Genomic DNA, 26,600 nt, shown 5'->3' with positions numbered 1-26,600 from the left:
ATTAAAGAAGATTACTATGCATTAAATATTTTGCAAGCTTTTTCTTATTCATCTTCACCTTTTTATTGAGTGCTGAAGGTAGGGGGGTGGGAGCTAGATGACTCACCCAGGGCTGGTTGGTCCCAGTTTCCATGTTCGTACAGGGAGGTGCCTGATCTTTGGGCTCCGATAATCACAGCTCCAGGTCCAGCTCTAGCAGAGGAGGGACCTGGAGTCCTGCCCCTCTCGTCTCTGGGATACGGGAGCAAAGAGCCACACAGCCGTTATGGCCCAAACAGGCGTCACCTTGAGTGTCTCCTTGGCCCCGACCACCAACATCTCAGAAGGGCATTAGGTTGGCCAGCTGGTCCTCAGAGCCTCGGTCCCTAGGGGGATGCCAGGCTGACCACCCCCACCTCGCAGGCCAGGCCTCCAGTGGCTCAGAGAATGACCCTCCCCTCCCCCAGGGTGGCAGCAGGAAGAGAAAAGAAAGAGGATCGTCTCCAGCTGGCCCGGGAGACAGACCAACGTGTGCCCATCAGCCTTGCCTCCTCCCTCCCCCAAGGCCTGTCCACAGAGGCTTGGGATCAGCCAGAAAAGTCAGGCAACTTTTCAGGGACCACATGGAGGGGAGGGGCGGTCTCTCTCAGCCTGTGAGCAGTGAAGTCCCAAGCCCCACCCCTGCTGTGCCCTGTCTGTAACTCCAGACTTTGACCCTGAACTCCAGTCTCGCCTGAGGACAGGATAGCCCAGAATCGGGAGCCTCCTCTGGGGAGACAGGAGCCTGTGCGCACAGCAACTGCCTCTTTTCTCCAGAAGTCTGGCACACCAGGTGAGTGGAGGTGGGGGTGGGGGGGCAGCAGAACTCAAGGGCCTCCCAGTATCAATACAGAAGGCTCCACATTAGAGCCAGAGGCAGGCGTTGGGGTCAGGCAGGGATGGCAGGTAAATGCCTTCCTTCACCTCCAAGTCTCAGTTTCCTCATCTGGACGATGGGGTCATAATCACCTCTTACAGAATGAGTTTGAGTATTAAAAGAGGGGGTGAATGTACAATGCTTAGCACAGAACTGGGCACATAGCAAGTGCTCAATAAATGCTAATTATTATTTTGGGGACTGGAAGCTGGTATCCTGGTTGTCAAACATTTATAGAATCTGTTCCATTTTAAAGATAGACTTTAAAAATGTCAGCTTATAGTAGCCACATGGCACAACCTGGAAGAGCTGATTATGTTCATCTAAACACCTCACCCATGACTTACTGGTTTCTTATGACAAGTCTTTCCTATTTTTTGCTATGCACATGTAGCAATCAAAGGCATTGGCTGCCTCAAATCCCTTTCTACGGACAAAGGAGGTTATAAGCAAACAAACACAAGACTCGGAAAACAGAAAAGCCTTACTGCTGGCTGCCTGAATGGGGTTACGGCACAGTGAAGAAAGCTCATGGAGACCTGAGCTTGGTCCTAACGCTGCCCCACATAGGCTGTGTGATTTGGGGAGAGTGACTTCGTCTCCCTGAACCTCAGTCCCAGGTCTGTAGAACCTCCCAGAGCGTGAGAGGATTAAGAAGAAGTCTGTACTGCATCTACATATGTCTGGCATAGCAGCCAGCCAAAATTCCCTTCCTGCTCCATGCTTACACACACATGTGCATGCATGTGCACACACAAACACACACAGATAAATGCAATAACCCCAGCTGTTGCACCTTCCTGGATGTACAATCCAAGCATGTGTGGTTGAAGGAATGGCATAAAGGAAAAGGAGAAATGAAACACTAATAAAAACGTCAGCAACAACAAGAAAATGGCTGGCTTAACCACTGAGACAGGTGCATGCGAGCCCAGAAGTTCATTACCCACATGCATGAATGATTTTACCTGAGGCCAGGTTTGTCACATCCCACAGCCTGGCTTTCACTTCTCGTAAGAATCTCATGCATTTATATTGTATTTTAATACACACATACACACAGTTGCTATAATAAGGATCAAATGTGAGTCACCGAGTTATTAGGATAATCAGCTTAGAATGCACATTTTCCCTTCTCAGTTCTTTTCTATGCATATCACCAACACACTAAAAATCCCCACAGATACTATATTTTATGTGTTCTTCAATGCAGGACCCTGAAATATTGGCTGTTTATCTCCACCTGCTTGACCCTCAGATTTTTCAAATTGTGCAAATTGCCAACATTGAAAGATGTTTAAGCACTCTGGCTAGTGGGTCAGCCGAAGTTCTGCTTCTTCCCAGCTGGGGTCTGAGCCTCAGTTTCCTCATCTGTAAAATGGGCATAACAACAACCCTGAAGGTTGTTAGAAGATGAAAGTAGAAGACACATGGTGACTGCCACATACTGGGAGCCGAGAAGCTAGCAGCTGCTCTTTTTGTCTCCAGATGCCAGTCCTTTTCTTGACTCAACCTATTCCTGCCTTTCACAGACTTTTTAATCCCAAGACTCCATGAGCCCTTTTGTCACCAATGGGTGGTTTTGGCTGAGGCTCTCCTCTTCTCCAGGCCTTAGTTTCCCCTTCTGTCTAACAAGTCTAGCTCACCTTTAGAATTTTACGCACTGGCCAAACAGCCCCGTGTCGTTACTTGTCCCTCTTTACCTTGGCCATTTAGTTCCACAAATTGCTCTGGGATTTCCCTCATGCTCTTCTCTTGGGCATAGGCCGCCACCGCCCCTAATCAGAAGTTTTGATGCACCTTATTGGACTTGTAAGGAGAGACCTGTCATGTGACAGCTTTGCTTCGGTCTGCAGCCTCTTCCTCCCAACCCAGAAACCTATTATGGGCTTTCAAACACTCTCCTTCAATCGCCTCACACATTTCTATAACATAAGCAGCTCCTTTCTCTCTGAGTCCTTTGCTGTTTTCTTAGGTGGCTTGAGAATTGGAAAAAATCCGGCCCTGGAAAAGGCAGAGCTGGGCTCGTACCCTGCCCTTCTCTGGCTCTTGCTCTGAGACCTGGGATAGTTGACCTTGCTCTCTTCTGGCCTCAGCTCCTTTGTCTGTAAAATGGGAACAATTTTAATCCACTGTTGTCATTTATGATCTCCTGAGGACTTAACCAGTATTTTCTCTTTTACTCTTCATAAGAACTCCATTCATTCCTTCATTTGTTCACTCATTCATTCATTCAGAGTCTCTGCTATGGGCCAGGCACTGGGGATAAAGCAGGAGACAAAAATCCCTACCCCCCTGGAGCTGATATTCTGGAGCTGAGACAATACGCAGAGAGCTTTGTTAGCACTTTAAGGTTTATAGAAGAGGAAACTGAGGCTCAGGATGCCCAACTCATCCTAGTTTGCTCCAGGACTCTCCTGGATTTAGCGCCCAAAGCCCACATCCCAGGAAAACCCTCAGTCCTGGGAAACCAGGGAGGTTGGTTCGCCCTGGCTGGATCACATTAAGCAGCTTGCCCAGGGTCACACAGCTGGTGTTGCCAGAGCCAGGCGGTGAGCCTGGGTATGTCTGCCCCCCAGCCTGGGCTGTTACTGCCACCTCCCCATGCCACACTGCCTCCTGGATTCGTTAAGGAGAATTTGGAAAAAACAGGAAAGCCCTCTATGCCTGTCTTCTTATTGTTAATATACAAAAGTGGTCAACTCTCCAGAAGTTATGTAGACAGTCAGAAGGCCCAGAGAGGAGAAGTAACGTGGCCAAGGTCACACCGCGAGCCAGAAGGGAAGCCAGGTCTGACTCTCCCTTCTTCCTGTCTCCTCCTCTACATCCCTTACTCTTTGCATTGTTATTTCCAAGGTGCTTGGGGACAGAAGCTGCCACTTTGTATGGAAGGCCTACTCTGTGCCAGGCCCTGTACTAGGAACTTCTGCCAAGCTAGTCGTCTAATCTTCAGGATGACTCTGTGAGATCGGGGTTAACCCTATTTTACAGAGGAGCAGATTGCATCTCCTATGGGGAAGCAGGGGAGGGAGGAGGCTGGGGGTCGGTGAGAGGGTCTGTCCCTGCAACCAAAGCCAAGCTTGCAGCTGGAAGAATTGCCCAGAGGAATGATGCCTTTCCATTTTGTGGTTTTATCTCCAACTTGGCTGCTGAAACCCCAACAGAGTCCAGTTCCTGCGGGCTGGAGCGATTTTCCCCCTGTTCAAAACTAGGCCATATTGAGAACATCCTGCTGTTCAGGGCCACAGGCCCTAGTTGCCAGGAGGCAAGGTCTGTGGGAAGAGGGTTGTTGAGTAAAGAAGAGGGAAAGTTGAATTTGGCCCTTCAGGGCACAAAAAGTCCCCTTGTTCTGCCTCAGCAGGAGCCGGCAGAATACGTCCCTGCTGTGCAGGCCCAAGCAGCTTCAAGGGCAAAAGCTGCTAGGTCTTCTAAACTTCCAACGACCCAGCCAGTCTAGCATCCCAGGGCAGGCCCTGAGTGGGTATGCTGGGGGATCTCAGTCCTGAGGCCAGAGACTGCATCTCACATGCTCCAGCTGCTCCCACCAGCTGCCAGTTGGCTCGCAGTAGGTGTGCAATAAGTGTGTGTTGAGTTGACTTGAATTGAAATTAAATCCCAGCAATACCACTGACTGGCTGTGTGGCCTCAGATAAGTTACTTTCCCTCTCTGAGTAACACCAGTTCCTCCTTCATAAGAGTGTTGGGAGACTTAGATGAAAGAAAGCATGGGAAGCATTTAGCTCTGGAGCTGGCACACAGTAGGTGCCCCACAAATGTCAGTAAAGCCACTTCTTTTGCCCTAGACATCGTGTTAAACTTTTTACATTTGACGTCTTTTTAAATCTCCCATCTACTCTCCAAGGCATGAGTTATTTTTCCCATTTTCCAGAATAAGTTGATGCTCATGAAGCATCTTGCCCAAGGTCATGGGCCAGCAGGCGGCAGAGCGGACTTGAGATTTGAAGCCAGAGCCCTTTATCTTAACCACCAGACTCCCCAGCTGGCCGGGTACTTTGCTATGCCCTTTTCATTGCCCAGCCTGGGGATGGGATGTTCAGGGCAGCTGAATGATGATGGCCGTGCAGCCCAGAGAAAGCTGCATCACTTACCAGCTGTGTGACCTCGGGCAACTTGCTTTGCCCCTCCGCCTCGCCTTTTCCGTTTGTGAAGGTCATTGACAAGATCCATACAGACAGGGCTTGGTGGCACCTGGCACTCCCTAAGCCTTCAGTGGGTGGCAGTGAGGTAGTGGTGATGACATAGCTGATGGTGATGATGACATGCCTCACCCCTTCCTCTCCTGCAGGCTGGCACGATGCATGTGGTAGTGGTGGGAGCAGGGATCATTGGGCTGTCCACCGCCCTCTGCATCCATGAGCACTACCACGCAGTCCTGCCGTCCCTGGATGTGAAGATCTATGCAGACCGCTTCACACCACTCACCAACACCGACGTGGCTGCAGGCCTCTGGCAGCCCTACCTCTCTGAACCCAGCCACCCACAGGAGGCGTGAGTGAGGTTCCCCCAGGGTGGCCTGGGAGCTGGAGGGGCTGAGTCTGCAGAGGGTATGCCCCCTCTTAGGGCTCCTGTCACCCCAAACAAGCTCCCTATCAAGGCTTAGAAGAAAATACAAATACAGGTTAAGCCCCTACTATGTGCTAGGTGAATGGAGTCTTTGGCATTCCTCCCCTAAACTGGGGGCCTGTTGGTGCCATACACATTGATGAATCAGGAATACTTCTGAGTGGGTGAATTGATGCTCAGGTTTAGCAAAGAAGTCGCAAAGGTTATTATGTTAGTTTAGAAATTGCCAGCTGCTTCAACAGAGGAATTCTCAAATGAATAAACAGAGGCTTCATTCTTACTCCCATAAATTCCAAAACCAACGTTCCTGATCGGTGGGCGGCCATTCAGGGGCCCAGGCTCCTTCCGTTGCACAGCTTTGTCATCCTCCTCTGTGGCTTCTGATGTCACCAACCATGCCTGTGCCACTCACTGTACCTTCTGATGTCATCATGCAGTGATTGTGGAAGGGACACACAGCCTGAGGACCTCGTGTGTACAGTCTTTAGGGTCCATTGACCAGTGTGCAGTCACATGGCCACACCTAGTGGCAAGGAGTCCAGGGAATGCAGTTGAGTCCAGAGGGGAGAGGAAATCATTTGGGAGCAGTAAGTCAATATCTGCTGCTGGCATTTACAGTGCAGGGTGCCCAGAGAGAGCCTGAACTGTGTGGCTCCATTCCCAAAGCAGGTCAAAGCGTTTATTTAAACTCACAGCAACAAGATCCCAAGTCAGAGGTGGGCTCCAAATGGTCGTGGTGGAGCACCCTTTGTTCCCTCTCTTCTCTATCCTAGTAATGGGAAACTATTAGAAAGTTTGGGGAGGGGGAAGGCCCTTAGGCGTTTGGGACACTGCAAAAGTGAATGTGGTGATTTCTGGATTTGGACACATCCCCACCAGCCTGACCACAGCCCCGTGCAAGCCAAGCCTTGGAGCTTTCCTGCCCAGCTTGAGCTATTAGGTGACTGAGACTCTGGGGGCTCCTTCCAGGCATTGGAACCAGCAGACCTTTGACTATCTCCTGAGCCACATCCATTCTCCCAACGCTGCAAACATGGGCCTGACCCTAATCTCAGGCTACAACCTCTTCCACGGAGCTGTTCCGGTGAGTGAGGGGTCCTTGACCAAGGGGCAGAGTTTTGATCAGAGACCAGGGCTGGGGCCCTGATTCACAGCAATACTTTGAGCTCCTATGCTCAAACCAGGTTTACTTTCAATTCTATTTTTGCTTTTAAAATATTTTTGTTTCCAATTTTGTTATTGGCAGAGACCAAAGAATCTTCTGATAAATGGGGGGGAACTGACCTCTGATCGGTATGGGTGCGACCCAGACAATCCTGCAGTGTTGGGTCCTTGGTGCTAATGCTGCAAAGTTTCCCGACTTCCTGGAGATCCCAGGGCTTTCCATCGAGATGGACTAAAACACGCCAGAGAGCACAAACTTCTAAAGCACTATGTGCCCGGCCCTGTCCTAACTACTTTACAACTAGTGACTCATTTAATTCTCATAATAACCAGGAGGTAGGTGCTGTCAGGATCCTCTTTTTACAGGTGAGAAATATAGAGGCTCAGAGAAATGGAAGGCTTTGCTCAAAGCCGCAAATCTCTTAAATGCCAGAGCTGGGATTTGAACCCAGGCAATCTGCGACCACGTGGTGCCCATGCGCTAAGAAGGATGTAGCCCTGGGGGATGTTCTCAAGTTGCTTGGAGAGGGTGGACTGGCTGGGTGCCTAGAACCCCAAGCCAGCACTCCAAGTTTAGTTAATGTTTAGCACTGCGCTAAGGGCATTGCCCAAGTTATCTGTTACTTCTCATGGAACCAAGACTGGTTATTAACTACATTATACAGGCAAGAAAACTGAGTCTCAAAGAATTCAAGGTGGTCAGTGGTGAGGCCCAAATCTCCACCCAGGTTGTCTGACCCTACCTTCTGCTCCTCCCATTCTCATCCCTTGGTGACCCTCATTGCTGCCCCTTTTTTTCTCCCCTATTTCTCCCCTTTACCCTATCACTCACTCCCATCTTTACCCTGAACCTTACGATAGCACAATGGTTCAGATCAGCAACTCAGAAGCCAAACTGTGAGGGTCCACATCTCAGCTTCTCCACCTATTAAGCAAGGTATTAACCTCTCTAAGCTTGAACGGGGCCATCTGTAAAATGGGGATAAAAATAGTATCCACCTCAGTGGATTATTGTGAAGATTAAATGGAGTGGTAGAAGTAAAATGCTTCAAACAGGGCCTTACACACAGCAAGTATTAGGTAAGCTTTTGATATTATTGTTATTGGTGACTTTTACCCATTCCTGTCCTGCCCTCTCTCTTCCTCTGTAGGATCCTTTCTGGAAGGACACAGTTCTGGGATTTCGGAGGCTGACCCCCAGAGAGCTGGACATGTTCCCTGATTACAGGTAAGGTAATTATCATGGACAAAGGGCTTGAGGCCCCACAATTCAGACAGACCTGTCCAGAAGGCAGCAGCAGGTGAAAGCACTAAACAGTGAAGACTCTATCCCAGGCCTAGAGCTCCTGGTACCCTGGGCTCCTAATGCTCTGTCCAGCTCCTTCAGAGAGACCACCCACCCCTACTTGGCCTTGGGCTACAGAAGTGGGGGATACAGAAGCTCAGAAGCTCTGTATCACTATCCTCTTTATTGCAGATGAGGAAATTGAGCATCAAAGAGGCTAAGTGACTTTCCAAGGCCACACAGCCAAGTGACCAAAATGGGATTCCAACCTAGTCTGTATGACTCCAAACCCCTCTATTCTTCTCCCTGTAGCCTGATGCCTCTCTAGTCCCTCTTCACCCCACCCCACGCCTGAATCTACTCTATGCACGTGCGTCCAATCGCCACTTGCAAATCCCAATGTCAGGGATGGCTTTGTCTGATAGAAAATCTTTCCTAGTATTGAGCTAAAAACCACTCCCCACTTGAACCTTTGAACCAGGTTCAAAAGTGGTTCTAGCTCTACCTTTAGGGGCCCCCAAATGAGACAGCTCCCACCTCCATTTGACAGCTTTCAAAAATAGCTCTGATTCTGATTCTTTATTCCCACTTTTGCTGCTGTCACTCAAGCTATGGCTGGTTCAACACAAGTGTGCTTCTGGAGGGGAGGAGGTACCTGCAGTGGCTGACTAAAAGGTGAGAATTTCAACTTGAGTTTGAGGAAAGCACCTTCCAGGGACCAGCGTTATAGGAGGTGACTGTTCATGGGATTCGTCTTTGTATTAACCAACTCCAAATGTTAAAGAAACCCCTAGGCTTGGTGGGAGCTATTCTCAGTTCTGATCACCTTTGTGCACTGAAGCAATGGTTCCCATACCTAGTCAGGCATCAACTCACGTGGGCAGTTCTTTACATGTGGTATTTATTACTGACCTCACTAAAATCAGAAGTCTGTATATTGGCTGTAAATAGATTTTAAGTTTTACAGATATATTTACATCTACAAAACATAAGTTGCCTTTTATTTTTATACCTTTTATTTTTTCTTGTCTAACTGCTGTGGCCAGTACCTTCAGAAAAACGTTAACTAATACAAGTGATAGTGGAGGTTTCTGCCTTGTTTCTGTTATTAATAGGTACCTTGTAGCATTCTAGATAAGCAAACATTAGCTTGAGAGATACACATATTTATATTCACATACATTCATATTAAGGAAGGTTCTATATATTTCCTATATATTATTATTTTATTAAGATTTAAAAAAATCTGGAATGGATGGTTTATCAAATGACCTGGGGAGTTTTTTAAAAATATAGATTTCAGGACCCCACATTATATCTACTGAAATCAGATCCTTGGGTGGAGCGCAGAAGTTTGCATTTTAAGAAGTTCCCTGGGTGATTCTAATATCAGTCAGGTTTGGAAACCATTGTATTAAAACATGGCTATACCTCTCCTAACGTTGGAACACTTATGCCTCCCGTCAAGACTCTTTCTGGTTGGAATGATTCCAGTTTTTCCATCTTGAGAAAACCATGTAGATACAATAGTCCTGAGGTTATATATCACCTTTTATATGGTATACTTCCTATATTTTTGATGTTTCTACTACATTGCTAATAATGACAGATATTTTTCCTCTGGGACATTTAGAGGGAGATGTAGGTATTCCCAGCCCACCTCTCTTCTCATGCCTTGCTTCTGACAAAGGGGCATTTGACATTGGTCCAATTCTGCTCCTTCTCAACCTCATATCTCATCCCCTTTGATGACACAAAGCAATGTGGTGGTAGGAGGAAGCATTTTGAACTAAGAGGCCTGGGTTTGAGTTCCAATCCAATCACTGACTCATTGCATGACCTGCAGCAAGGCCCTTCTCCCATCTTCATCTGCCTACGGAGGCTTGGACCACCTCAGGTTTCCCAAGTGACATTTCATGGACCACTAGTCCACCAAAACGTTCATGAATTGCTTTGACTGCACAGGCATTTTCTTAGGAACATGTTATGGGACTGATATCCACAGAAAGTTCTTTGGGAAACTTTCCCCATGCCATCTTCTTGGAGGGATGGGACAGAGAACTGAATACCTGGGTTTTTGATGGGTCTGATTATTCCAGGTTAACTGAGAGGGGAGTGAAATTCTTCCAGCGGAAGGTGGAGTCTTTTGAGGAGGTGAGTTGCAGGGCTGGAAAGGGGCTGACTGTGAGAGGGAGTGAAGAGGGAGGCCCCTGCTTCCTGTTGTTGGGTGGGGGGGTCCCTCCTCAGGCTCCTAAGATCCTCCTGAGACCTTAAGCCTTTTCTTAATCCCAGAAGGACTCAGGCATTCTGTCTTGATGTTGGTGGCAGAAACAAAGCGACTGTGGGATCATGGTAGCCCTGAGGGGCTAGTCTATAGCTAAGTCTCTGGGTTTTGGGGCCAGAGAGCCACCTGCCTCTTACCAGTATCAGCTGTACCCTGCCTCCACGGTTGCTTCCTACCAAAATCTGCATTAATGTTTCTGCCAAGTCAAGGCTCTCAGCTGATTCATCTCCAGAGTAATACCACCATCAATAATAATGATAGGAGCAGCTCCCATCGTCAGGCAGTGGCTATGTACCAGGAGCTTTGCTGTATGACTTTGCTCAGTCCCAGCACCTAGAATAGTGCTTGGCACATGGAAGGCACTTAGTACATGTAGCAACTAGCATTATACAGTGAGCAGCTTCCCTGGGTTGAGCCCCATAGGCATGTGGAGTACTCAATTGACTCAGACTCAGCCCTCATTCCCAAGAAGCTCACAGTCCAGGATAGCAAACCCTGGCTCATGAACGATAACAGTACCTTGCAATGTGTGCATGTCCCATGACTGACCTGTAATGGGAGCTACTGGGGCTGGGCTGGGAGGTTGTGTGTCCATCATCCTACATCCTTGAGCTGTCAAATATCCCTTACACACACAGAACTAGGGGTCCCAACAGACAGATGACTTGCATCGTCTTCCAGAAGATTCCAAGAAGTCTTCCCCTCCCAGAGTACTCCTTTGCAAGCACTTTTATGCCCAGAGCCACACTGGATCCTTATAGCAGCCTATAAAAAGATATTACTAGCTCCATTTTATAGCTAAGGCGGCTGAGCCTTGGGGTGATGGGACACGTCTGACGTCACACAGTGGGTGAATTGCAGAGCAGATATTTGGAGCCAGGCCCATGGGTTCTTCCCTGAGACCCCTCCCCACTGTCCCCCAGGGAGCAGAGTGCTGCAGGGTAGAAGGAAAGGGAAGAGAGGGGAGGGGTTTCCATGGTCCTCACCCCCTCACACCTGTTGGTTACTGCCAGGTGGCGAGAGAAGGCGCCAATGTGATTATCAACTGCACCGGGGTGTGGGCTGGGGCTTTGCAACCAGACCCCCTGCTGCAGCCAGGCCGGGGGCAGATCATTAAGGTGAGTATGAAGGTGAAGGCTGAGATGCCCTGATTTTGTTGGTAGAAAGATGGTAGCTGCCTGCTTATTTCATTTCCAAATATAGAGGACGTGACAGAGACATCTGTTAGAAAAGTCCCCAGTCTTTAAGGAATGATGTGTTAAAAAAAACAAGAAGGACCAGCACAACTCTCCCCAACATTCTCTTTGGGGTTTCTCCTCAATAGCAAAGCATGTGCGTAAATGTTTGTATATATGTGGAAGCTGCATATGTTTGTGTTATAAAAAAAGAAGAACCAACATTTACTGAGGGTTTACTAAGTGCCAGGCACAGGCCTGAGCACTTTACAGTGTTAATAACTTAATCCTTACCACAACCCTTTGAGGTAGGATCTATCATATCATCACTTGTACGATGGGGAAACTGAGGCACAGAGGAATTAAGGAATATGCACAAGTTCATACAGTCATAAGTTGTGGAATTGGGATTAGAACCCAGGCAACCTGGTTTAAGAGCCTGTGTTGTGAGCATCATTCCACGTTGCCTCTGTGAAGCATGCCTATTTGTGGAAACGTGTGCATGTGGGAGTGTACATGCATGCATTCACAGGTGTGTGGGGGTGTATGGGTGTTTACGCATGGGCGCTGGGCCTTTCTGTGGACCTGTGGGTGACAGTGTGCAGTGCTTCAGGGAGTGGGTGGCTCTTCCCTCAAGAGCAAGCAGTCAGCTGCAGGCCTGGGGCAGAGGGCGAAGGTGCTGACTTGGTGGCCCCGCCAGAACATCTGGTCATAGAGGGGAACAGGGCAGGCAAGCCCGCTGGCCCACCTCCTCTGATGAGACTTCTCCATTCTCAATCCACAGGTGGATGCCCCTTGGATGAAGAACTTCATTATCACCCATGACCCAGGGAAAGGCATCTACCAGTCCCCGTACATCATTCCAGGGTAAGACTCTGACATCCTGCGGCACGCTCACGCCCTCCGTATGCTCATGCTGCCCAGCTCAGGCCCTGTAGATTTTTTCTTCAGTTTTTTTATGTGAGGTTGATCCATAATATTCCTTGGGAAGGAAGGCAGGACTCAGCCTTAACTGGGCTCTATTCTGAACATGCTTTTGGATGACAGGAGTGGTAATACTGCAGCAAAGGTAGTAGATGGGATGGGAGTGACGTAGAAGTGGTGTGAATGTAGGTAACGGGGATGGCAGTGGGAACGGTGATCGGGTTGGCAGCAGTGACATTATGGCGGAGGTGCTGATGTTATGCGGATGACAGTGGTGTTGATGGGATGACAATATTGTCAGTGGGATGATAGCAGTAGAGATAGTATTGTTGATGAGGAAGTCACTGATCGTGGGGGTGGTGATGGCGACATGCTGGTAGATGTATGATGTTAATGGCGGTGGTGTGGCATTGATGAAGAGGTCGATGGTGGTGGCAGTGACTGGAAGTGGAGGTGGTATTTGTGCTGATGGAAATGATTCTATTGATGATGATGCTAATAGTATGGCAGCGAGACAGTCTCAGAAACAATGTTAATGGTGTGGCCGTGCTGACTATCTCGGTGGTGACATTAGTGGTGGTGGAAATGGTGAATGGGGTGGATGGTGATGACATCTCAGTGGTAGCAAGGAAGGCAGTAGTGAAGATGATGTTGATGGAAATGACATTGTCTATGAGATATAACTGGCATACAACATCATGTACATTTAAGACGTACAACGTGGTGATTTGATATACATATATGTTGAGAAACTGTCACCATAATAAAGTCAGTGAACACATCCATCACTTCACATAATTACGACTTCTTTATGTGTGGTTAGAACACTGAAGACTTACTCTCTGAGCAATTTTCAGGGATGTCAGTACTGTTAACCACGGTCACCACGATGTGCATTAGAAGAGATAACAAGGTTGGTAGTGATGATGGTAGAGATGGTGGTAAAGGTGAGCATGGTGATGACCCGCACGCATCCCAAAGGCTTTGTTCTCCTTCATCGTTGACTCCTCTCCCTTTTATGTAGGATCCAGGCAGTGACTCTTGGAGGCATCTTCCAACTGGGGAACTGGAGTGAGGTAAACAATATCGAAGACCACAACACCATCTGGGAGGGCTGCTGCAGACTGGAGCCCACCCTGAAGGTAAGGGCGGGGGGCGTCGGTGTGCTAGACCAGGTCCCGGCAGCCTGATCATGAGGGCACTGGAGGGCACCGCCACGGGGATCTTGGGGCAAGTCAGTTCCAGCAAGGGACTGCGGAATGCACAGACTCTGACCGTGTACAGGGAAGTCCCACTGGGGGCCGGTGAAACCTACCTGTCCAAAGGGAAAAAATGCTCTCTTTTGAGGTGGCCTCCCTAAAACAACTTAGTTTGTCTTCACAAGGAGGAGAGGTATTTGTTGCCGAAATCTGTTTTCACATTTGCCTGCTAGTGGCAGTGACCGCTGCGAAGGTGGTGAAGGTGGGGGCTGAAGTAGGGGTTGGGGTTGATGGTGATAAAAACACCTAGGCTGGTGATAATGGCAGCGATGATGTGGTCACTGCTGATAATACCATAGGTGAGAGTGTGGTGGTTAAGGTTGGGGTAGTTGGTAGAACTGGTGGTGAGGTGATAGTAGTGATAGTAAGGACGCTGGTGGCTGATAAAGGTGGTGATGATGGTAGTGGAGATTAATAAAGTGACTGTGGTGGTATTGTTTTTGATATGATAATGAGGTTCCCAAAGCTAACTCTCTATCGCCCAAAGATGGCAGCATCAGGAAAAAAAAAAATCTAGAGATGAATTACTAACACTTTCCCTTCCAGGATGCAAATATTGTTGCCGAATGGACTGGTTTCCGGCCAGTACGCTCCCAGGTTCGGCTAGAAAGAGAACAGCTTTGCTTTGGATCTTCAGTCACAGAGGTATGATCTCCTGGCAGGGAAAGCAATGCCCTCCCCTGTTCCTAAGAGGGCTCTGGGATCTCCAGGGAACAGTCTCGCCTCACCTCCAGCTGCACACAGCCTCTTAGCAGGCAGGGGTAGTGCCAACATCCTTTCTTCTATCAATGGGGAAATTGAGGCTTAGTGATGGAAAGGACCTGCTCAAGTTTACATAGAGGGCAGTGGCTCAGTTTGCTAAAGCCTGGGGTTAACTAGAAGGAAAATGGGCACTAGTGGAGCATCAACTTTGTGCCCATGACATGAACGACCTTATTGACTCCCTCCTACAGCTCTTTGGGCTGGGGACTGTTTTCCCCTTGCTTCAGATGAGAAAACTGGGGGTCTAAGAGGTGAAATCGTTTGCCTGAATCAGACTAAGGGTGATGGCCATGGCTGGGATGTGGTTTGAATCTGACTCCTTCTCCCAGATGCCCATTTGGTGGCTGCCCTGTCATCTCTCTGGGGTCCCCCTCCCCCATTCCCTCCACTTGGGCAGGAGCTGGGCTCACTGAAACTGGCAGGAGCTGTCCCGGGCTGAAGGAACTGACCCCAGGAGTGGGTGCTGGCTAGGCTCCCGCCAGGAAAGCCATCCTCCCTTTTCCCGGGTGTGTGGTGTGTGTAATGGGGATAGTCACAGGTGGAGTTGAACTCCCTGCTGATGGTTTTAGCTCTGAAAATGGCCCCAGCGGTCTTGCCTCTGTTCCCAGGATGAATTAGTTTGCCAAACAGAGTCCACCCGTGCGGCACCCCTGCTTTTCTCTCCTCCTGAGTTACCTTCTGCTTATGCAGAAGAGTCTATCTGTTAGCACAGGAGGGCCGAGAGTCCAGAGCAGGATGGAAATGAGGAAGGTGATTTGGGGAACTTCAAACAATTTGATGTGATGGGGGATCTCTGAGTTCAAGGTCTAGGTGATTCTGCATTTCGTGTGCTAAGTTCATAACGCAGGTCCATCTCCTTAGCAGAAGAGGAGTCTAGGGTGCCAACCTCCAGCTCTCCAAAGGACCCCTCTTACTGCTGTTCTGGGGTCCCGCCAGCCCCCCAGTGTTCTTAGAGGAGCTCCAGTGCACCATGCCTCTGCCCAGGACCCTTCAGGAAGCTCTGGAACCTTCCAAAGCAGACCTGGCCACCTTCTCTCTTGTCTTTCCAGGTCATCCACAACTATGGTCACGGAGGCTACGGGCTCACCATCCATTGGGGCTGTGCCCTGGAGGCGGCTAAGCTCTTTCAGAAAGTTCTGGAAGAAAGAAAGTTGCTCAGGATGCCGCCGCCCCACCTCTGAAGATGCCAGTGACTACTGCCCCCTCCCCACAGGAGCTCCCCACTTCCCTTGGCCAGCTGATCACTGCGTTCCTCTGTACGTGCTCACCCCCTCCCCACTCCGCCTCTTTCCTTAAGAATCATGAGATGAAACTGCAAGGTCAGTCCCTGGAGGTGACTCTGGCCCCACTTGGGGGCCTCTCTGAGGTCCCTCTACCCTCTGTGGGTCTGACATATGAAAAATAGCTGAAGGCTGTTACTCCATGAACCCTCAAATGAAAGGAAAGCTCAGAAAATCAAGAAGCAAGCAGAGAATTGAGGATCATTGAGATTAAGTAACTTGATGACAAATCACACTAACATATTAAAGGGTCTGAAATGTCCTGCAGCAACGACATCTATCCAATGTTGTTTAATCCAGTCTTCCCAAACCTATCTGGCCATGGAAACCCTTTTCCCAGAACAGCAATGCCACAGAACGCACTCGAGGGAACGCCGTGATCTTGCTGCAGGAAGTTCTAGGTAGGACCGGAGCGTAGAGGAGGCAGAAGAGGTAAGACATGAACGAGTAACACATGATGTCCGTTCCATATCCAGGATTCCAAATGGCACCAGCTGCCCGAGGGGCCCCATGGGCACCACGGAAACCTTGAGGAGGGGCCACTGGAGGGAGCAACCCACAAGGAACCTCTTTATCGAGAACTAAATTCACCGAGCATACTCCCTGTTTGGGGGGCAGATCTAACATCTCTCTTACCTCCCAAGATGGCAAGCAGGCTCCCAGACGGTTTTGGAAGCCTCGAATGAGCTAGAAGTTGCCTAGCATCTCCATCCCTCATCATCTGCCTCAGCCTCTGAGGTTGAATTTTCATCGGTCTGGATTTTTGTGAAAGTCCAGAGCTGTGTAGTCTTCATGCATCTGGGACTAGTGACACCCTATGTGCTGCGAAGAGGTCTTGATGGATGCCTGCCATGCCCTCTGTGTCCATGCCCCTACTGTCTGCTCCTTCCCATGACCTCTCACTTGATGGGTTCTTCATAAAGCACCTGCCATGATTTGGCCAGCCCTAAGCTAAGCAGGGTGAGAAAACTGGGATCTAAGTTAGTTTCTGCCCTAATAGTGATAATAATGATAATAATAATATTTAATAATTATAACTATTATTATATAAAAATTCATTTGCATTCTAACCAGGTACCAGTGCTAAACTCTTGCATGCATTATTCATTGAATCCTGATGCCCCCACCTGCAGCCCCGTGAAGTAGCTATTATTCCCATTTCATAGGTGAGAAGATCAAGGTACAGAGAGGCAGTACAGTTCAACAGCCAGGAAGGTGTAGAATGGAGATGCAGGGCCAGAAATGATGTGATTCTAGGGTGTCACCTTCAGCCACTGCACAACACTGAATCCCAGCTTGGGTGGGGGCGCCAATACACGGTTATGAGGGAATCATTTAGCCTTCTTCCCCAAGGCTGTCTGCAAAACACACTGAAAAGGACCTAGCTCTCTCCTTCCCATAGCCGCATTTGGGCCAAGACTAGGAGGGGACTCTCGGAAGATTCGGGGAAGGGGCACTTCCTGGTGCTGGGAATGAACACATCATTTAGTTTTTGACCAAAGCCATTACTTTACTCAGCTTAGAATTCCCCAAGGAGACCAACCCCTACTGGTCAAAGTCAGCTGTCAGCAGAAACTCTAAAGGACTCACAACACAGTGAACTCAGAAAAATATCTGGGGGCAGGAAAGTCCACATTCAGACCCAAAGTGACCCTCCTGTTCTTTTTGCAAATGATAAGGACCTCTTTGCAATGCAGCTGCCTCTCGATTCTGTCCTAAAGCTGAGAATAGAAGAAATAGGGGGGAATTCTGCAACCCACAGCACATGGTAGGAGATTTGGCAAGGCTTCAGTTTCCCTTCACCTGACATTCCTACCCCTTCCATGAAGGTGATCTGTAGCCACATTTCTGCAATGAATTCTCAGCAGCTTGATGAATTTAGAAAAGATTACCTTTCCTCACTAAACTGTCTCGGCACTTGGGTCAAAATTAATTAACTATCAATGTATGGGTTTATTTTTAGACCCTCATTTCTATTCTATTGATCCATATATGCTAGTACCACACTGTTCTGATTACTGTACCTTTGTAATAAGTTTTAAAATCAGGAAGTGTGAGGCCTCCAACTGTGTTTTTTTCCAACATTGTTTTTTTGGTGGCTGTTGTAGTTTCATGTGAATCTTGGGATCAGCTCACCCATTTCTGGAACAACAACAAAAATCCAGCTGGGATTTTGAGAGGGATTGTGCTGAATTTACAGATCACTTTGGGGAGTATTGATTGACCCCTCAACAATTTTGTCTTCTGATCCATAAACATGGAATGTGTCTCCATTTATTAAGATCTTCAATTTCTTTAAGCAATGTTTTATAGTTTGTACAAGTCTTAATGTTCCTTTTGTTCCTAAGTGTTTTATTCTTTTTGATCTCATTGTAAGTGGAATTGGTTTCTTATTGATGAGTTTAGAAAGTGCTTTGTTCTCTGGCATGGTGGGGGCAGGAGTATTTGAAGTGGTTCCTTATCAGATAGTCTTGATTAACCGAGGATGATTATATGTGAAGTATCTGGATGTTCAAATGTCTATGAATCAGAATACAATAAAGTACCACCAGTGACTAAAGTCTGACTGAAGTCACTGAATCTTTGAAGAGTCCAAAGGGGTTTCAGGATGATCGAGGGCTTTAGGATTGGAAGACAGTTATAATGAACAGACTCAAGAGTTTACATATGCGTGTAGTGGGCTCCAGACATACCAATCATTATGCCACCTTGCTGAAAGGGTAGGCCAGCCACCATGTTTGTACCTCTTGACACCGCCCCTCTCTGACCCAACTTAATTGCACTAGGCCTGGACCCAACACTACACTGGGCACATCAGCTTCCTCTCCTGAGAATTTGGAAGTGGGACCCTGAACAGCCAAGTCGGATATGTTTGCATGCTGAGCCAGGGTGAGCAGAAGCCATGTGCACGGGAAGGCATAAGTATTAGCCATAAGGAGGCAGAAGGAGGCTGGTCTGTAGAGAAGGGTAGACGTGAGGCCCACAGATCTAGAGATGGGGCTGCCTCGGGCCTTGGTAGCTCCCAGTACCCTGTTGCATTGTGTGAGGTTGCACTTTATTTCAGAGAACTTTCTAACCTTTCAGAGGCTGAAAACTGGCAGCCCATTAACCAAACCTGGCCTGCAGAGAGATTGCATAGGGCTCACACATCATTTAAAATGTTTTGATCCAATATATTAACATTTGGAGATTTCACATAAAAATCCAGATTCCTGTCTTGCAAATTGGAAGATTCCCACTGAGCAACAAACCTAGGGCTGAGTAGTAGCCACCCTCTTTAGGACCTGTGCTCTTACTCTGCCACAATCCTGCCCTCCTCCTATTGTTTCTTATAATTCTGTTTCACACATTGATGTTCCCTATATTAACTACTAATCCCAACCTTATAATAAAGCTGTACTCCTAATTTGAATTAACCTGAGTCCAATTTCTATTCCTTGCAATTAAAACAGCCTTGATGGGAGCTCTGTGGCAAGGCCCCTCTCTACCATTCCCTGGCCCACCTCTATCACCTTCCTTCTTCGTGTAACAGAATCCCAACCGTGTGTTCAAGAGGCTGTGAGTATCCTTTGATGCTGTGGGGTGTAGGCCTTCCTTCCCCAGCCCTCATGTTAGTGAGTGAGGACTCATGCTGGGATGGGCATGTGACCCAGGTCTGACTAAGGCAGAGCAATGGTAAATCTGCCAGAAGACTTCCCTTTCCAACCCAAACAACAGACCTTTTAGAAAGCAGGCCTTTTGTGACTGCTGCTTCCCCATTTTACCTCCTTTGAAAAAAATGTGATGCCTGGCACTTTAGCAGCCATCTTGTGACCATGAGGTTTCAGCCATAGGGTCAAATGGCATAAGATGCAGAAGATGGCAGAGAGGAAAGGCAAAAAAGAAGCTGGGTTACTGATGACATCACTGAGCTGTTGAACCTTCCCTGGAATTGCCTGACTCTAAGCTTGTTAAATGAACAATTAATATTCTAATAGGTTAAGCTACTATTGACTGTTCTTACTGTTGCTTATAGCTCAAGGTTATGCCAGTCCTTTGATTTTTATTAATAGTAACATTAATAGGGAGATTCTTGATCTCATCCTTCAGGGCTCTCTGTTCCTTAACATTACTTAAAAATAATGAATATCCTATTCATTTCAAAGTCCATCCCTAAGATACCCTTTTATCTCCTTATCAACACATCTCATTTATGTGTTCCTAAGAATATTGAAGTAAAGGAAATAAAGAAATCTTATAGCCCTGGCCACACTGAACACCTCTTGCCATTTTCTGAAATCTTCCCTAACACTAAGAGAAACAGATGACATCTCCATTAATGGAAAGAGGAGCTTTTGGATAGTTCAAAATTAGATACAAATGCCTTTAGCTAAAGGCCTTGTGTATTTCAGAGGCTTGGGCAACCTCTGTGGCAGCTCTCGTTATCATTCAATAATATTGATTTTTTTAAAAAAGAGGAGGCAATTTGGAAGGCAAAGAGTTTTCAACTTTCATTCTCCCAAGAAGAGAAGGCCCTCCACTGCAAGCTCCTTTACATCACCCAGCCCTTGCAAAACATTCTTGCCCACCAAACACCCCTTCCCCACCCCAGCCCCTGCTCCTCCAGGTTATTTGAGGGTGATGGGAGTGGACATGGCCATTTGGCAGAGTCTGGCCATCTGCACAACAAAAAAGACAAGGAAAGGTTTGTTACCCAGGAGAGCTCATGTGGGTAAAATTGCAATATTTCTAGTATCTCTCGCCTGACTTTAGTGCATCTCCATACAATAGGTGTTTCCAAAGGGTGGAGAGAAGTAGTCCATCTCCGTTATCAGTAGGTAATTACAAGGACTAGCAAGGACTTATCTGTACCAGAGAGGTTGGGTGGGGGGCTGGGTCTCTTCTTCGGCCGCTGGATCGTGAGAGACACAGGAGAGTGGGAAGTGGACTGCTTGTAAGAAATAAATGGGTTTCTCCCACTTTATTTCTCCCTTTGACTGATTTCAGTTTCAAAGGTAATTTGCCCCAGGATTTCCCCCCGGAGTTACAGCTCAGCAGACCAGAAATAATTAGAGCTATAGCCACTCCTGGTTCAAGGAGATGTGACTGTCAGGGAGACAGAGATCTGCCAAGCTGCCTTCTCTCTGGCTGCCTGGGCCAAGGAGGTTGCAGCCCATATTTCAGAGACATGGGATTGTTTGCAGTCGATCTAGGACTTGAGCTTGAAGAAGTCATTCGCTGTGACCTCCTTATCAGAAGAAAGTTCTTTCTCCAACAACTCAAAGTCATGATGTTGGCAGTCAACTGTGCAACTTTCCCTTCTTGGAAAGATTATTAAAAGATTATTAAAGATCATAGTAAAGCATTGAGATTACCCTGGATGGACAAAGCTGGCAAGACCGTCGAGGTGAAGTGTCAGGACATCATGACAGACGAACGAACTTCAACCCTGGCAATGTCCATCACCAACACATTTTAATAAGAGATGAACATATACATTTGGCTTTGTCCCAGTGTTTACCCAAGCAGATATCTCCCAGCAGAGGGTCAGTCTTCTCCGGCCTTTGATGGGATCTGGGAGCTTCCTCCCTCCTTCTCTAGGTTCCCTGCTTTCACGATGGGGAAAAGGCTTGAGCAAACCATATCCTGGAGGTGGATGTTGTCTGCAGAGACACAGCATCAGCTCTTTTCCCGAGGCCAACCCGAAACCCAACTGATCCCTCTTCTCTTCCTTTGAAAATGTACCCATTTCACACATCTGGGCCCTCCTGTTCCTCCCCAGCCTCGCATTCCTGAGGACCAGTGCTGGAACCCCTGCCTCATGTAAAGACCAAGCCAGCCCTTGACAGCAGGGGTGGCAGAGGGGCCGGGCAGGAAGGATTCTTGGTCTCCAGACCCCGATGGGAGCTGGGCGTTGGCATCTTTTCAGTTTTTCCTCCCATTTAGCAAGCCACCCATGCTCAAAATCTGAAGCGCTGAAACCTGAGTTAATATTTTCTTCCTCCAAGAGTCACCAATCAGCCTGACCCAGATGGGGCCCAGAATGGCCTTCAGTGCTGCCAAAGGGGAGGCCCCTGCTTTGGCTTTGGGCTTGATTCTCACCTCCTTCATCCCCAGTTCCTAGGGTAACAGCTTTCTGAGGCTGTCATCTGGTGCAAGTCCAGTTGTCCCAGTGGACCTATTTGGATCCTCTGGAGCCAGGAACAGCCACTCCAGAGGGGGGCCAGGTGGGGGCACATGGCTCAAGGTCAAATGCATGTTCATCTTCCAGAGTCTCCACTAGTCAGGCCCTGGGGAGGCAAACCGAGGGGCCCACCTGAAGGAGCATTCCTCAGACCCAGGAAAAAGCTGCTCAGGCCACCCCCGGGCCACCTGCAATTCCAAAGAACAGAGCCTGGGGCCAGGGGTCTGGGAGAAACCTACTGAACAGGTCCAGTGGGTGGGCAGCAGGTGTGGACTCACTGGGTGGCAGGCCTCCCAGGGCTCTGGGCCTGGACTGTATCTACAGAGACCTTTTGGCTGTTCACCAAGGGTGTGACCAGCTGACTCTGGTTGGCTGCCGACATCACCGGGCACTCCGATGTGGCAGTTTCCCCATGCAGATTGTTCACATTCACAGGTGATTAACAAACCTCCACACACACACACAGAGCCCCCCAGTGCAAATGCCTCCCCTTCCCTGGTGGATCTCGATGAATATGAGCGAACGGAGTCAAGACACAAAACTCTGTTGGTCCACGTAGACTCTTGGGTGAGTTCTCGATGTTGGCAGTGATGGTCGGTGCCCCAGCTGAGCTCCACCAGCTCCCTGCACTCTGTAGCCTCAAAGACCAGCTCAGCCTCCCATTGGTCACTACTCCTGAGAGCCAGAGTTCGACCTGGTCACACCTGTGCCATGCGTCCCTCGGCCAACCATCTCCTGGCCCCACTCCCGGTGGCTGGACTCCTGTAGTCCTCGGCCTTTGGTCTCGATGGGCAAAAAGCAGGAGGCCAGGGCAGCCAGGAGGCAGCAGCCACTGTAAACTGCCAGCGTCAGGTACACAGAGGATTCCAGCATCACCTGGGGGAGGGAGATGCATGCTGGTGAGAGAATATCCCTTCTAAAGCGCTGGCTCCTCCAAACATTCAGAGAATCTCTGTAACACCAGGTCCTCTTGCAAGCACTCTGTGTGAGTGTCCCATTTCGTCCTCACAATAGCTCTGTGAGGCAGGTACTTCACCCCATTTTATGAGGGAAAAACTGAGGCTCAATGGGGCTAAGTAGCACACCCAAGTTCATACAGGTACTGAGGATGGGGCTGGGATTTGTACCCAGACCCCATCAGGCTCAGGAGTCTTATATTCCTTATAACTATCCTCTCTTTAATGTCCTATCTTTATGGCATGGGGCAAATCACACAGCAGAGCTAAACCTCAATTCCTCACCTGCCAAATGGGCATAAGAGCCGTATCCACCTCCTAACCAGAGGATACTTCAGGGGCTCTTGGCCCCATACAGGCACATGGCAAGCCCTTATCGCACCAATACAAGTAGTGACATGCAGGGGTCAAACACCACAGTGCAGACCAGAAATACTCGGCTAAAACGTGTTGGGAGTTCTGTTTATATGAAATATCCAGAAGAGGTAAATTCATCCAGATGGAATGCACACTGGTGGTTGCCAGGGGCTAGGGGCTGGGGGGCGACTGCCTAAGGGTACAGTTTTATTTGAGGGTGATGAGAAGGTCGCAGAACTAGACAGAGGTGGTTGTGGCACGCCACGGTGAATGTACTGAATGCCACTGAATTGTTCACTTTAAAATGGTTCATTTCGTATTGGGGGACTTTTTACCTTAATAAAAAAAATGTGATAAAAACAGAAAAAAAAATTGAATATTAAAAACACAAAAAGACTTCAAAATAAGATCCCTAAAAATGGACAGAAATGTTTCAAGTCACATCAACAGCCGCAGGATTCTGCAGCTTCACCTAATTATCCAACTCGGAAATCGGGGTCTGGGACATCCGTTTCCCACGAAATCATGTTGGCCTACTTGCTTTCATCCACATTGTTTTTGGCCAAATCACAAAGCACCTCCAGCGTCTTCTGCATAGGAAAGACCTGGGCTTGACTCCCTGCTTCTCTACTTTCCAGCTGCATGACCTTGGGCAAGTCCCCTTACCCTTCTGAGCCTCTGTTTTCTCATTTGCAAGCAATAGTCCTTTCACAGCCTGAATTGTTAGGATAAAATAAGATAATGTGCACAGAGGGCCCTGCAGAAGCCCTGGCACAGAGTAAATGCTTGCAATGCATTTTGTCATGCCCATCCCCTCTGTATTCGGGGATGACACCTACCTGAGCAATGAACGGCGTAATGAGAGCACCCACTCTCGCCATGCCACTGCAGGTGCCCAGGCCCAGTGCTCGAGTTGCCGTGGGGTAGACCTGAAAACACAGCCACGAGTGTGGACTTGAGAAAATGCAGGTCCCTCCCTCCTCTCTAGCTCAGGAATGATGGGACTGACCCCCACCAGTGGGCCAGAAGTTAGGGTGAATCCCTCAGGTGTTGGTGACCCTATTTAGGGGTGGGAAACCAGGGTAGGGAGTCTCATCTCCGAAGAGCTAGGAGCAAGCTGTGGGTGGGGTCCAATAATGGGGTCCTCCCTGTCCTGGGTGGTCCCTGAAGACTCCACCAGGAACCACTGCACATTCAAGAGCCAGACAGTGTTCTACCGCCACTTTCTGTTAGTTCATCTGGAAGCACTGGTCACAGACATTCAAGGCATTTCATGAAGAAAGAGATTGAAAGGTTTGCCTGGTTTCTTAGTTTGTACCCAGGAGAGCTCCTTGCTGGCTCTCCTGTAGGCAAAGTGGGAAGGGACCATGCGGCTGCCAGGCCAAGGAAATTAAGAAGTGGGCATGTCTTCTTCACTCCTCTCCCCAGTGTGTGGGCCGGAAAGATGACTGCAAGGCCCTGGGGCAGGGGTTCTCAGCCACGGCACTGTGGGCACTTTGTGACGAATCAGTCTTTGCGGTGGGGGCAGTCCTGTGCCTTACAGAAAGTTGAGCAGAATCCCTAGCTCCTACCCACTAGACACCGGGAGCACATCCGCCCCGGCGCTCCTGAGTTGTGATCACCCCAAATGTCTGCAGACATTGCCAAATGTCCTCTGGAAGGGGGTAAGGGGCAGTGTAAAATCACCCATGATTAAGGAAAGTCGCAGGATGCAGGGAGCTTGGGTCCCTGAATCACTATGGTAACAAAAGCTGTCTGCCAACCTGGAACACCTACACTGAACTGGTTCATAAGTGAGAAACTTCTGTTACATCAGTACATTCCATTAGGGGAGTTACTTGTTACAGCAGCTAGCATGCCTCTAACAATACGGTACTTAGTACAGAAAGCCTGGAGAGAATGAAAAGCATTAAGCGGAAAAACAAAACTCATGTAGGATCCCAACACTCAGAGATAACCACTGTCACACTTGCATGTATATTATTCTACTCTTTCTATGATTATATATACATATGTACCCGTTCATTTATTCATTTGTTCAACAAATACTTTTTGAATGCATATCATATGCATCTATGTATGACATTTTAATTCATTCAATGACACAAACAATATATAAATACACTCTCATTGAAAAAAATTAAAACATCTCAATTCTGTTTGATCCATTCTCTCTCTCAGGAAAATTCTCCCCATAGGACCCCACTATTATGAAGTTTGGAATGTATTCCCCCAGCTGTGTTGAAGTATATGTGTACAATATAGAACATATTTAGCAATGCTTTTTAAATATAAATGGTATCATACCATACACATCAGTGTGCAACTTGCTTTTTTCATTCAGCAATATGTCTTAAAATCCTGTCCACATCAGTATAGATACCTACCTCATTCTTTTTGGCTGCTATAATTGTATTCCACAACGGATATTCCAGTTTACAGTTCAATAAATTGATGGACATCATATTAAGTGTGTGTGTATTATATATGTGTGTATATATATACATATAAAACATATATAACAAAATGTGAATGTGTACTATATATATAGGTATATATGTTAATATATCAAATAATTTATACATTGATATTAATGTAAATTAGTGCATTATACATTTACATATTAACATATTATATGACTATATATCATATATAATAAAACTCAGCAACTACACATCTTGAAATTCATTTTAAAGGAAGTACAAATGTGTCCAAGAATTTCTAAAGCAGTTCACGTCAGCACTGTAATAGTTGAAAAATTGGAAAACAATACAAATATATTCCTTAGTAGGAGTTACTGAGTACCAACCATGTTAACATAGCAGCAATTACATAGATAGATAATGTACAACATATAGTATATATATAAATAATCCATTTAGAAGTTATTCAGTCCAAGCATATGCTAGGCAATACATATATAACATACATATATATAGCATAGTGTCTGATATTTATGTAACTGTGTACTTTAAAATATGTAACATATATATAATTATATGCAGTAATACATGTAATTGCATACATGCAATATATACAAATGTGTGAAATTATGCATATATACACTATATATGTTATATATGTAATATGTCTGTGCAGTATATAATGTATATTATATAATTACATGCACTATGTAATATATATGCAATTGTTTAGCATATGATTGGCACTCATAACTTTTTCAAGTGGATGAATGAATAGTACTAGATTCCCATTTTTCCTTTCTGTCTTGGTGAACTTCAAGCACAGACTAAAGCAGAACATGTAATGAACTCTAGTCTCAAGCACAATGCCTCGTGTTAGTTTCAATCACACCCTCTCACTCACTTCCTTTCCCTCCTGAATTATACTGAAGCAAGTCCCAGAGGTGGATAATTTCTCCACTAGACATTTCTGTACATGCTGCTTTGAAGGCTTTTTCCTTTAAGAAAAAGATTGTGGACATTTGAATGTCCATATTGCTCATATAAGTGACCGTCTATTGGATCAGTCCTTTATTTAAGCAACTTTTC

General features: G+C 47.4%; 2 protein-coding genes across 6 annotated transcripts in view; one reads left to right on the top strand and one right to left on the bottom strand.

Annotated features, from left to right (window-relative positions):
• The first annotated feature begins 658 nt into the window (after nt 1-658).
• Nucleotides 659-15,879, top strand: DAO (D-amino acid oxidase). The gene is made up of 11 exons (XM_036903997.2): nt 659-811; nt 5,202-5,404; nt 6,449-6,563; nt 7,795-7,871; nt 8,538-8,603; nt 10,028-10,082; nt 11,226-11,330; nt 12,172-12,254; nt 13,336-13,453; nt 14,117-14,215; nt 15,382-15,879. Exons 2-11 carry the CDS (start codon nt 5,211-5,213, stop codon nt 15,511-15,513), a joined length of 1,044 nt encoding a protein of 347 aa, XP_036759892.2. The 5' UTR covers nt 659-811; nt 5,202-5,210; the 3' UTR covers nt 15,514-15,879.
• Nucleotides 15,880-20,445: 4,566 nt separating this feature from the next.
• Nucleotides 20,446-26,600, bottom strand: part of SVOP (SV2 related protein) — a 93,367-nt gene continuing 87,212 nt past the window's right edge. For 2 of the 5 annotated variants that reach the window (XM_036903993.2, XM_036903992.2), the window contains exons 16-17: nt 23,928-24,017; nt 20,449-22,651 (exon numbers count right to left, since the gene is read on the bottom strand). In XM_036903993.2, the coding sequence (XP_036759888.1) occupies nt 22,445-22,651; nt 23,928-24,017 (297 nt within the window). In that variant the 3' untranslated portion in view covers nt 20,449-22,444. Of the gene's footprint in view, nt 22,652-23,927; nt 24,018-26,600 lie in introns of all 5 variants that reach the window. The other 3 variants (XR_008993843.1, XM_036903991.2, XM_036903990.2) reach the window with 3 other exon arrangements.

Source organism: Manis pentadactyla, chromosome 14 (assembly GCF_030020395.1).
Source record: "Manis pentadactyla isolate mManPen7 chromosome 14, mManPen7.hap1, whole genome shotgun sequence".
In the NCBI taxonomy this organism is placed as follows: domain Eukaryota; kingdom Metazoa; phylum Chordata; class Mammalia; order Pholidota; family Manidae; genus Manis; species Manis pentadactyla.
The sequence above is the reverse complement of the archived record's forward strand: the minus strand, read 5'-3'. Positions and strand labels throughout refer to the sequence as shown.